We start from the raw sequence: 13,047 nt of genomic DNA, 5'->3' as shown, positions 1-13,047 counted from the left end.
TAAAACAGTGGACAACTTCTACATGAAAAAAAACCCAAAACCTACTCGATCCTCTCCTTCTGTCAGGAAGTCTCGAGAGACCCCATACACATTAGATGGTCAGCTTATTGAGACTTATTGAGAGGGAGGAAAGGAGAAGTAAGGAGCCCATACACCTTAGATAACGGCCTGGCACATGGTCTTTTTGACTTCCCCATGTACCAGCACTCGCTACTCAGCCGAGCATGCATGTTAATTGCATGTGTAGAGAGGGGTAAGCAGCTGCCAGACAACTATGGTGGCAGCTCATCATCCAGAACTAAAGGATTGAAATTCAACATGTTCAATCCTTCAAGCGGCCCCATACATGTTATATGGTTGGCTACTCTCGCCATGGAATGGCTAGTACATTCAATACATTTATCTGATGTGTATGGTGGCTAGTAGGGGGCCACCTTCAATTGGCTAGGTTGCCAGATACTCATTTAATGTGTATGGTGGAATTTTTGGCTTATTTTTTGTGAATTTACTATGTTTTTTAGTTGTTTTCCACAGTCATGATTGTCCCTGTGCTAATCTAGAGTAAACATTGTAGTAAGTAATGAGGTGTCTCATGCTGATGATATTTATTACAATCCCTGACACACTTTATATACAAAGGATCCGACCTGCAGCCCCCCATTTATCTGCGGCCTTTATCAGGGCTGTTTGGATAATGGCTTTGTGAGGGTTAGGAGCATCAGATAAGTCTGTGACTAGAGGCCGGGCCTTTGTTAAGGCCCCGTCTCACATAGCGAGATCGCTAGCGAGATCGCTGCTGAGTCACAAGTTTTGTGACGCAACAGCGACCTCCATAGCGATCTCGCTATGTGTGACACGTACCAGCGATCAGGCCCCTGCTGCGAGATCGCTGGTCGTGTCAGAATGGCCTGGACCTTTTTTTGGTCGTTGAGGCCCCGCTGACATCGCTGAATCGGTGTGTGTGACACCGATCCAGCGATGTCTTCACTGGTAACCAGGGTAAACATCGGGTTACTAAGCGCAGGGCCGCGCTTAGTAACCCGATGTTTACCCTGGTTACCAAAAAAAACAAACACTACATACTCGCCTTTCGGTGTCCCTTGCCGTCTGCTTCCTGCTCTCACTGACTCCCGGCCGTACAGTGAGAAGTGAGAGCACAGCAGTGACGTCACCGCTGCGCTCTGCTCTCACAGTACGGCGGCTCAGTCAGAGCAGGAAGCAGACGGCAAGGGACCTGGACACCGAAAGGCGAGTATGTAGTGTTTGTTTTTTTTGGTAACCAGGGTAAACATCGGGTTACTAAGCGCGGCCCTGCGCTTAGTAACCCGATGTTTACCCTGGTTACCCGGGTGCTGCAGGGGGACTTCGGCATCGTTGAAGACAGTTTCAACGATGCCGAAGTCGTTCCCCTGATCGTTGGTCGCTGGGGAGAGCGGTCTGTGTGACAGCTCCCCAGCGACCACACAGCGACTTACCAACGATCACGGCCAGGTCATATCGCTGGTCGTGATCGTTGGTAAATCGCTTAGTGAGACGGGGCCTTTATTCTGGAGATCAGCAGTGGTCAGATAAACACCACAGGATTGTCCAGATCCCGCTGGTTACAGTAACATGATCCATGTTATTACTGGGAATTGTGCCGTCTTGGATTAGTCATTGGGACTCTAGCCTTAAATTCTAGGTCTTGCTATAAGGGTACTGTCACACAGTGCCATTTTCGTCGCTACGACGGCACGATCCGTGACGTCGCAGCGTCGTATGAGTATCGCTCCAGCGTCGTAGACTGCGGTCACACTTTGCAATCACGGCGCTGGAGCGATGCCGAGGTTCACTGGTAACCACGGTAAACATCGGGTTACTAAGCGCAGGGCCGCGCTTAGTAACCCGATGTTTACCGTGGTTACCAGCGTAAAAGTAAAAAAAAACAAACAGTACATACTCACCATCTGATGTCCGTCAGGTCCCTTGCAGTCTGCTTCCCGCTCTGACTGAGTGCAGCCGTACAGTGAGAGCAGAGCGCAGCGGTGACGTCACCGCTGTGATCTGCTCTCACTTTCCGGCCGGCGCTCACAGTCAGAGCGGGAAGCAGACTGCAAGGGACCTGACAGACATCAGATGGTGAGTATGTACTGTTTTTTTTTTTTTACTTTTACGCTGGTAACCACGGTAAACATCGGGTTACTAAGCACGGCCCTGCGCTTAGTAACCCGATGTTTACCCTGGTTACCAGCGAACGCATCGCTGGATCGCTGTCACACACAACGATCCAGCGATGACAGCGGGAGATCCAGCGACGAAAGAAAGTTTCAAACGATCTGCTACGACGTACGATTCTCAGCAGGGTCCCTGATCGCTGCTGCGTGTCAGACACTGCGATATCGTAACGATATTGCTAGAACGTCACGAATCGTACCGTCGTAGCGATCGTAATTGCACTGTGTGACAGTACCCTACGGCCCCACACACATTCAATGGCTGAATGATTTTTTGGCCAACAACAAGTAGCTATCTTCTCGACTCCCCCATACACAGGAACGCTCTCCGGAGTGGTCTTGTGCCCTCTCTGAGAGATCCTTCACCAGTGTCCTCTGTCAGCAGTTCATCTGCAGGGAGAACAAAAGGTTCGGCCATTGGAATGACACCGTTCCAAACCTTCTCTCCCCTACAAAATGCAAAGGGAATCAAAGGGCCCCCATACACTACATTAGACTTTTGACTGGGTTCGCCCGACTTTAGTCTAATCTGTATAAGGGCTTTTAATGCCCCCATAAAGTTGCCTAGAAACAATTAAAGCATTTTATCTTGAGGGCTCACAAGTGGCCCCGATTGTTTTGTAGGGAGCACACTGAAGTAAAGGGGTTCTCCAGACTTTTGACATTGATAGCCTTTCCTTAAAAATCGATATCATTATCAGATAGGCAGAGCCCGATACCCAGCACCACCACCATCACCTGTGAAATCGGCTAACAGTTGCCAGATTCCCACCGATCTGATACCAATGACCAATCCTTCTTGGACAACCTGTTTGAAAGGGTTGTCTAGCCATGAATTGAAAAAAAAGCTTAAAAGGTTATAAAAGAACTAAGTAATTCAAATCCACCTTATAGATTGCCAGCACTCCAGTTCTGATGCTTCTCTCTGGACATCCTCCTTCGACAATGACATCACGACACAGATATGTGACGACTGCAGCTAATAACTGGCTGTAGTGAAACGTGGCTGCGGGCAGTGACCGGGAGCTGTATGGACCCCATTGTACCTCCGGATAGCTATGATTTCATATAGTGACCAACAGAATATAAAGTTGATGCGTGCCACCTCGTTTGTCTTAATGAGTTGTACAGCGCAAAGAATGACCACTCATTGAAACAGAGGCATATCCGTCACACAGTTTCCAATTCAACTCTATTAAAGTAAATGAGATTGAGCTGCAATACCGCACACCACCTGTGCACTGGTGTGGCGCTCTATTGTAGTGTTGCACATGGTGTATTCATGGAGATGATGTGGATCTCAGAGGCTTCTATAGTTGCAGAACTGACAAGAAATATGAGCACCAGAGCTTTGGTTGTGTCGCTGTGACTTCATTTTAGCAAACAGTGGGGTTCACAACAGTCAACCCTCATCCGGCATATGCCCTTAAAGGATTAACATTGTCATCACACAGGAAACCTTTGTGATGGTGATTTTCTGTGCCACCTTCAGAGGGAATTACCGGCCCAATGTGTCGTGCACATGCTTCATGGCGAGACTGTGTCACTGCGTGGAATCACAGGGGAAGTAGCAGAAATGACTTTCCTGCCACATTACTGAGCACGTGAATCGGAACGAGAGACCGAGAACATGAGAAATGCCGAGTCCCTGCACTGCTGTGGGGAAGAGTAAAGGCCCCATACACATTAAACAAAGATGGACTGGCGAACGAGCAATCGCTGGAGGTAAAAAAAAGCATCTCAGACTCCATCGGCCAATAATAAAGCCAGTGATCAGCCGAATAACGACATGATTCCTAATCAATCTCCAAGACAACAGTGAATGTTCATCGGTCGGCCAACGTTTGTTCACTTCACCGAGGCAGCCGACAATTGTTCGATATGGTTGAAAATGTCTGTTTTCGACAACATTCAACTGATGTGTACAGGGGTTCTTCCACTAAACGATTGTGGCCGTTACCAAGGACTGCTGATCGACCACGGCATGCAACCTGATCGGTGGTTCCCATGCGTTACCATGATTGTTCTGTCCGCATGGAGTATCATTTTTCTCAGCAGCACTTGTCCTGTTTAGGCTGTGTGCACACGTTGCATTTTTTTCGTGTTTTTTCGCTATAAAAACGAGATAAAAAAGCATAAAAAACGCAGACATATGTATCCCATCAGTTAGAATGTATTCCGCAATTTTTGTGCACATGATGTGTTTTTTTCCCCGAAAAAAACGCAGCATGTTCATTAATTTTGCGGATTTTCCGCGTGTTTCCCGCTATTTAATGCATTGGGGAAAAAACGCGTGAAACGCGAGAAAAATTCGAAAAAAACCCGTGCGGATTTCTTGCAGAAAATGTCCGGTTTTCTTCAGGAATTTTCTGCAAGAAATCCTGACGTGTGCACATACCCTTACACATGGCGATGTCAATGTGCTACCCAGAATGAGCCTGAGCGTTTTGTTCATTCATCTGGTAAACAGCTGCCTATTTGCCCAATGATGAGGGATCCCTAGGAACTCTCATTTCCAATAATCTTCCAGTGTAAATGCACCCGGTCAGTCAGACGTCCATTTTTGTTTTCAGACATCATAAAAACGTAACAATTTTCATCAGATTTCCAGCAGTGTTTAATTAGTGTGTACACTTTTGCCATTAAAGAGGTTGTCCGCTACTAGAACAACCACTTATCAATCTACCAAGTGTTTGCCCCGTTAAAATAAAAACACCTACTGTATACTTACCTGCCGTTTTAGCAGTGTCGAAGTGGAAACCTTAGCACCACGAAAGAAAATGAGACTTTAGGTCTTGCTGCAGTGTTATTTATTTTATCCGGCAAGGAGTTAATCAGATATGGTCCAACGTTTCGACCAAGAGCGGTCTTTCATAGAAATCGTGGTGTCGCTTTCTTCCTGCTGTACCCCATGGTGACTTTTACTGTAAAATGGGCTGCGGAGATACGTGGGCTGCAATCTCATAGTTCACTTCTATGCTAGGTGGTTGATATCACCTTACGATGGGCTGAGAAACTGCATGGTGCGGTGTCCTAGCCCACCGCTATGCTACATCATGACTATTACCAGGCAGTTGGTTGGAAGACAATGCTTACTGCAGTCTCATAGCCGACCACTACACTTGTTATGCCGTGGACTGGGGACCATGCAATTTTCATAGTCCACTGGTAGGTTACATGAGGGCTTTTGCTTTTCATTGAGCTGAGGAAATGTAGACGGCTGGCATAACTGTGCTGTCCATGATGTTCATGTTTATGGACTTATAGACTCGTATTTTGAGTGGTGACTCTGACCAATTTGGACATGTCTGATTTTTTTGCAGACATTTGACCCACTACTACACTACTTGGTGAATTTTTGCCATCCATTGAACTTAAGGACCATGCGGGGTTCAGTCTTGTACTTCGTTGTTGTTACATGGTAACTTTTATTTTTAGAGAACATGCATGGTGTAGTCTTGTTATCTACTGATGTAGTACTTACCGTACTCGTCCATTGGGTTGAGGAACCATGCATAGCACAGTCCTGTGTCCTACTACTATGTTACTTAGTGAATATTGCCATCCATCAGGCTGAGGGAACATGCATGTTGTAGTGTTGTGATCCACTGATGTAGTACCCACTCATCCATTGGTTTGAGGAACCATGCATAGCACAGTCCTGTGTCTTACTACTACATTAGTGAACATTGTCATCAATTGGGCTGAAGGACCCTGCATGGTTCAGTCTCATATCCCATGGTGGCCTGTGCCAATGTGCTAAGGAACCTTATACAGTGTGGTCCCATCAGACAGATTTGCACAGGTTGTCCTAATGTCTTTTCCAGTCAGGATTGTGTTAACTGTAACCTGAGCATAGACAGAGAGGTGTGCTCTTCTGCAAAGGTGAGTTCCTCCCTCCTGTCACACCTTACTGGTAGCTGGTATTTGGAAATAATCAGGACTGTACCGGCAGGCAGTGGCTTGTATATCAGGAGTTATGCTGTGTACCTCACTGGGGGAGGAGATGCTGCTTGTTGGGACCTAATGGAAGGACGGAAGGAGCCGAGGGCAACTACAGGGTGACTTCTACCTGCATGAACAGTGGTAAGAGTAGAGCTGAATGGTCATAGAAGATTGGGGTATGGATAGAGAAGGACAGTGTAGGGAGAAGCTACACCTTGTAGTATAGGACATAGGAGTGGACTGGGAGGGGCGCTGAGTCCAGAGGGGAAGGAGAAACCAACTTCAAAGGGTCTGCTCCAAGGTCTTTGGGTCACCACTCACCATGGTTGTAGCGAAGCAAATGGGATGTTGGGGAGGCAGCGATCAGTATTTGGTGGCAGAGGCTTCTTGTAGTAAGGGAAGGGATACAGGAGGTAACAGATCGGAGGTCATTGTAGGTGTAATACATTATATATATATATATATATATATATATATATATAGAGCTGTGTCTTTATCTGTATGTAGGTTATTATGAGCCGTGTGAAGAAATGTACATTGGTGTGTAGGTTCAGCCAAGTCTCGCTCTTTTGTCAGCATGATTTGTGTCATATTCTTATTTTTAAGATACTTCTGAATAGGATTTTTTGAGTTTTTTTTAAAGGAGCATCCCAGGCAAAACGGGAATATTTATGGTATACTTACTGTAGGGCCCCGGGGGGTTTGGAGCATGGCTCAGGGACTGTGCTCTCACAACCATGTCCTGCCCCCTCAGGTCCTGCACTAGTATTTATTTGGTCTGGAGACTTCCTATAAAATGGAACTAAACCATTAAATAATTTTTTATATGTTGTAGTGGTTGTAAGGTCCTGAGACCCATCTCTTAAAGGGAACCTGTCACCCCCAAAATCGAAGGTGAGCTAAGCCCACCAGCATCAGGGGCTTATCTACAGCATTCTGTAATGCTGTAGATAAACCCCCGATGTTACCTGAAAGATGAGAAAAAGAGGTTAGATTATACTCACCCAGGGGCGGTCCGGTCTGATGAGTGTCGCGGTCCGGTCCGGGGCCTCCCATCTTCTTACGATGACGTCCTCTTCTTGTCTTCACGCTCCGGTGCAGGCATACTTTGTCTGTCCTGTTGAGGGCAAAGTACGGCAGTGCGCAGGCGCCGGGAAATGTCAGAGAGGCCCAGCGCCTACGCACTGCAGTACTTTGCTCTGCCCTCAACAGGACAGACAAAGTATGCCTGCACCGGAGCCGCAGCGTGAAGACAAGAAGAGGACATCATCTGATGAAGATGGGAGGCCCAGGACCGGACCGCGACGCTTATCGGACCAGAACCAGACCGGGACCGCCCTGGGTGAGTATAATCTATCCTCTTTTTCTCATCTTTCAGGATACATCGGGGGTGTAGAATGCTGTAGATAAGCCCCTGATTCTGGTGGGATTAGCTCACCTTCGATTTTGGGGGTGACAGGTTCCCTTTAAGTTTGTGCCATAGAGTGCAGCGCTACACTATTTTGCCCGTGGGGGAGGCTGAGCGCTTTTACTTCTTGGTTTGAGCAACCATTGTGGATTTCCTGCCAACTTCCAGTGAATCCTATGTGTTGCTGTAGGCTATTATGGGAAAGGGTTGTTTGGTAGTTCTCTGGTAATGAGCCCCTCCTGCTTCCCACTCATATACATGGTGAATGCACATTTCACCACTATTAGTTTCTGTTTGTCTTGTCATTCATCAATACTAGTTGCTTGTATGGGACTAAATGCAAATTTTGCACCTCGAGAAATATGTAGTCTCTCGAGGTTTGCTCTCTTTTCTGTACTGCAATCTACTTTCTCTGTTATCAGCCAGTCAATTCAACCATAGTGTTCTTTTACAGATAAATGTAAATGCCAGAACTATTTACATACATATACAGGAGAGATAATAATATTCCAGGCATTGTATGTTAGCTTAGGTTGTGAAACGACTAATCCCAGCATGTCGCACAGGTTGGAAACCCTTGGTGTAGACAGAAAATGTGATTACTGCACCTCCCCGGCCTCTAGAAGATAGATATGTGTACTATGGAGCCGGGCAGTCACCTCCAATCTTATCTCTTGTGTGCGGCTACTGTTGTGTCTAATCATTGTCTGTCCCCATGATGTCCCACTGTTCTTGTCTGGTTAGACAAAGGCTTTTCTAGATATCTATTAACATTCATAAATGGGTCCTCAGGTCGGGTTTGTCCCCTTTCGCTTAAAAGAGCATGCAGGACCTGTCATATTTGTGCAGTACATACCTGGTCTCTGACTGATGGTTCTCGGGTAGTTGGGAATCTACAACTCACCTGCCACCTTTGTGCATGGCATACCTGGTCTCCGACTGATTGTTCTCGGGTAGTTGGGAATCTACAACTCCCCTGCCCCCTTTGTGCATTACATACAGTCTCTGACTGGTGCTTCTCTGGTGATTGGGAGTCTACAACTCACCTTCCAACCTTTGTGCAGTACTTACGTGGTCTCCGACTGGTGGTTCTCTGGTAGTTGGGAATCTACAACACACCTGCCACTTTTGTGCAGTACATACATGGTCTCCGACTGGTGGTTCTGCGGTAATTGGGCATCTACAACTAATCTCCCACCTTTGTGCAATACATACATGGTCTTCGACTTGTGGTTGTCTTGTGGTTGGGAATCTACAACTCACCTTCCACCTTTATGCAGTACATACACGGTTTCTGAATGGTGGTTCTCCAGTTGTTGGGAATCTTCAACTCTAAGACCGAATTAAGATATCGTATATGGACCGTGATATACGAACTGGCTGCAGCTTCCTGACACAAAACTCAACAGCCTCACAGATAATGAAATTGATCTGAACTTCTCCATTTACACCCATGGATGAAACCTTCCTGTTACTTGGGATGAGGTTGTCTTTTAGATATCTGTTTATACGCTACAATCATTGTGTTCAGCAGACACAATTTTAAGAACGTCATACCAATTTTCTGGCCGATGAGACAGCTTTCAGTCAAGGGAAATCTTGTCATGCCCCAAAATGCTATTTACCTGCAGATATAGGATCAATCTGCAGGATAACAGCGTTACAATGCTGCCTGGCCCCCTTACTGAAAGTGCAGCTACTGGAAAATTAACTTCTTTCCTCCCAGGAGCTGCCGACTTTCGGTCATAGGGGTGTGCACGGAGTGGCTACATTATACTCATTATACTGTGAGCTGCCGATGTAACCACTCCTTACCATTTTGATTGACAGCTTGCTTTGCATAGATGATCTGCAGAGCGAGCTGTCAATCAAAGTGCCAGGACGGTGATTGCAGCTGCCACACACAGTGACCAGTGACTACAGTCAGGCCTGCACGCTTCTGTGACTGAAAGCCGGTTCATTTTCTCCCGGTAGCAGCGCTTTCAGTAAGGTAACCAGACAGCTCTAGGATGGTATATCTGCAGTGTTTCGGAACAGGGCAGGTTCACTTCAAATATCCATTTGCAGACACCAATTTTGAGCTAATCTGATAGGAATTGGTCAGATATCTGTGTGTGTAAATTCACCCTAACCTCATTTGACAAACCTTCTGTCCCTTCTCCATTTTAGTATTTTAGATGACTCTGAGCATTGTTCCTGATGCGTGTCATTCATTTGCATGTTTGTGCCTTAATTAACTTGCAGAACTTGATTGTGGTGTTGTCAGGAGTAGAGAAAGGGGCAGGGGAATGGAAGACAGAGGTAAAATGCTGCTATTGTCTCTGTTTTCCATTTGCCCTTGTCTGAGGGCCCCCTGACACCTTAGAATAAAGTCTGCCAAATCCGCTGATATCAGTGCGATCAGCCAACTCCCCTGTCAGATGATGTCAAGGCAGAGAAGGATTCGGTAGCTGGTAATCTGGTGGAGGATCTTTCTAATTCTCTGGGAGGGAAGAAAGCTTGTCTGCAGAACAAAAGGATAAGGTTGAAACTGTCCAATCCTCATCTCCACAAACATCTGTCGGAGGGTCGGTGGTCCTCCATACACATTATATGATTGTCTGATCCTTCTGTAATCGTCAGTTTTGGACAACCTTTATCTAATGTGTATGGAGGTCCTTTAAGGCATAGAAGTACCTATTGTTGGGTCCTTCATACTCTTGATGTGCCCCATACACTTTAGATTGCTGTATGGCTGACAGCTGTCTCTCCCGTCCCTCTTGTACACATGTTAGCTCAGTTTGGCCAAGCATGAAAGTGTTCTGAATGTGAAGAAAAGAAGGATTGGGTTATGAAATTCAACATGCTTCATCCATCTCTACCCTGACCTCAGCCGTTGGTGGAGAGACAGGAGGCCCTCATACATTTCAAAATGGCAATCCAGTCCTCTCAAAATCTGAGGGCTTGGCCATTTTCTCTCTAATGTATATAGGGGCCTTTAGACTATCATTGGCTCTGTATGACGGACTTCGGGTACCCTTTTGATACCCTTTTCATTCAAGTAAATAGAGAAGATGTTGGCACATTTTTAGGCATTGGTTAATAACAGTGATTAGTAATCAAGTTTACAAGTAAAATGTGGAAGCTTTGGGATTTTCTCCGAAGAAGTCTCCATATTGATTTTTTTGTACATTTTCAATTTATTTGTTTTTCCTTTTTTTTTTCAGGATTTACTGATCCGGTTAAAATGAGCCAGTGTTACTATAATGAAAGTATCAGCTTCTTCTACAACAAGAGCGGGAAAGACTTAACAAAAGTATGGAGGTCAAAGGACCTTCTGGTGGTCGGCCTAGGCCTTACTGTGTGCGTCTTCGTCCTCCTGACTAACATACTGGTCATTACTGCCATTATAATAAACAAGAGGTTCCACTATCCCATCTACTATCTCCTGGGAAACCTGGCGGCGGCGGACCTATTTGCTGGAGTAGCCTACACATATCTCATGTTCCACACTGGTCCCCTGACATCTACCCTAACTTTGAAAACATGGCTCCTCCGACAGAGTTTACTAGATACAAGCCTTACAGCCTCCGTAGCCAATCTGCTGGCCATAGCCGTAGAGCGGCACCAGACAGTATTCACCATGCAGCTCCATAGCAAGATGTCCAACCAACGCGTCTGCATACTCATCGCTTGCATCTGGCTCACGGCATTGCTGCTTGGTCTCATCCCGTCTTTTGGGTGGCATTGTATTTGTAACATCGACACATGTTCGCGAATGGCCCCGCTGTACAGTCGGAGTTATCTCATCTTCTGGGCGGTATCCAACTTGGTGGCATTCCTGATTATGATGGTGGTGTACCTACATATCTTTGTGTACGTCAAGAGGAAGATGGCCAGGATGTCCAGACACACGTCTTTCCATCCTAAGTACCGGGAGACCATGATCAACTTGATGAAGACCGTGTTTATCATATTGAGTAAGTAATATGTTTATGTTGACAAGGCTATGTATGTATTGTAAAAATACTTTTACTTTAAAGGGTCTGTGCAGGTTAGAAAACCCCCTTTTATTCACCCAAGTAAAGATTTAATAGAGGGAGGCCTATGTTTAGGATCTTCATTTCTTGTCCAGAGCTTTTGTTTTGGAGGACCTGAACTTTCCTGCTCTAGGCAGGCATCTTATTGATTTAAATGGGCATTGTGTCATTCCTAATTCCACCTGTGGGGGCACTGCTGGGAAATTTAACACTTGGTTTTCTAGCAGATCATAGCTGATCACTGGGATTCCCGGCAGAAGGACATGTTCTTGCAAAGGCATCCTTCTAATTAGTAGATTGTCCAAAATTCCTTTTAAAAGACTGATCTCTCAAAAATGAGAAGGATTTGTGCTGAATTGTTGTCAAATGTTGTAGAAAATGATTAATTTTAGGGGGATACACTCGTCGGCAGCCAAAGAAAAGAGTAGTCATGCCCAAGATACATGTTTTGCGAGATCTGAGAAGTTGATGTGTTGGAGATCCACCACAACTATCCTTCCTAACTGTTTCTTAAAGTCTTCTATTGAGGGAAGTGATGAATGGATAGATTGGAGTTGATATTGATTACTTAAAGTGCAACCGTTATTTTAATTTTTATTTCATAAATCAATAGTATATTTGAAAATAAGCTACTTAGTAATATATATGTATCAGAAAAATCTGCTTCTTTCTCCTACCGGACTGATCTTTCACTCCCAATTCTTGGGTAAATTCTGTAAAATCTGTATTCGGTGAAGGCAGATCCCATTACTGGAATAGGAGATGACAGTTGGTGCTTATAAGATTCTATGGAAGGGTGAGGAGCTAGAGACCGACACCGACATTCTACTGCAAGTTCTTCTGAAATGACAGTTTAAAGCTGTAACTGTCGTTTTTTTTGTGAACTTGCAGGAGAATGTTAGTGTCGGTCTCTAGCTCCTCCCCTTTCCATAGAATCTTATAAGCACCAACTGTCATCTCCTACTCCAGTAATGGGATCTGCCTTCACGAAATACAGATTTTACCCATTAAATGAAAGTGAGAGATCAGTCCAGGAGGAGAAATAATCAGATTTCTCTGATAGGATATATTATAATATACCTTTCTTATTTTTATGTGTACTATTGATTTATTATATAAAAAATAAAAACGGCATTTACGCTTTATTGTGGCCATCCATTTTAGCCACTTTTGCTGAAAGTTCAGATTTTTCTCTTCCGGTTTGCACAATAAGATGGTGTTAAATCAGTCGTAGTTTTGGGGTCGCCTTTATGCGATAAATTTATGAGTTTCTAAAGCTGTTGGATTTTTTCATCGGATCGAAGGGGTGCCTGTACTTTCAGTCATGTAAAAATTGTCCCTCCATCCGTCAGATACAGTAAGACTGCAGGGCTGATAGTTACAGCATAGGAGTTCACCTGGACTCTGTCATTGTTCAGCCGCAGTCACGGAAGGTGTGGTGGGTGCCGCGGGATGTTGTCAC

General features: G+C 45.3%; 1 protein-coding gene across 2 annotated transcripts in view; it reads left to right on the top strand.

Moving 5' to 3' along the window:
• Nucleotides 1-13,047, top strand: part of LPAR2 (lysophosphatidic acid receptor 2) — a 57,617-nt gene that overhangs the window by 21,562 nt on the left and 23,008 nt on the right. Inside the window, exons 1-2 of one of the 2 annotated variants that reach the window (XM_077262095.1) lie at nucleotides 6,155-6,299; nucleotides 10,773-11,525. In XM_077262095.1, the coding sequence (XP_077118210.1) occupies nucleotides 6,290-6,299; nucleotides 10,773-11,525 (763 nt within the window). In that variant the 5' untranslated portion in view covers nucleotides 6,155-6,289. Of the gene's footprint in view, nucleotides 1-6,154; nucleotides 6,300-10,772; nucleotides 11,526-13,047 lie in introns of those variants that run through there. The other variant, XM_077262096.1, reaches the window with a different exon arrangement.

This window comes from Ranitomeya variabilis, chromosome 5 (assembly GCF_051348905.1).
Source record: "Ranitomeya variabilis isolate aRanVar5 chromosome 5, aRanVar5.hap1, whole genome shotgun sequence".
Taxonomy (NCBI): domain Eukaryota; kingdom Metazoa; phylum Chordata; class Amphibia; order Anura; family Dendrobatidae; genus Ranitomeya; species Ranitomeya variabilis.
The sequence above is the reverse complement of the archived record's forward strand: the minus strand, read 5'-3'. Positions and strand labels throughout refer to the sequence as shown.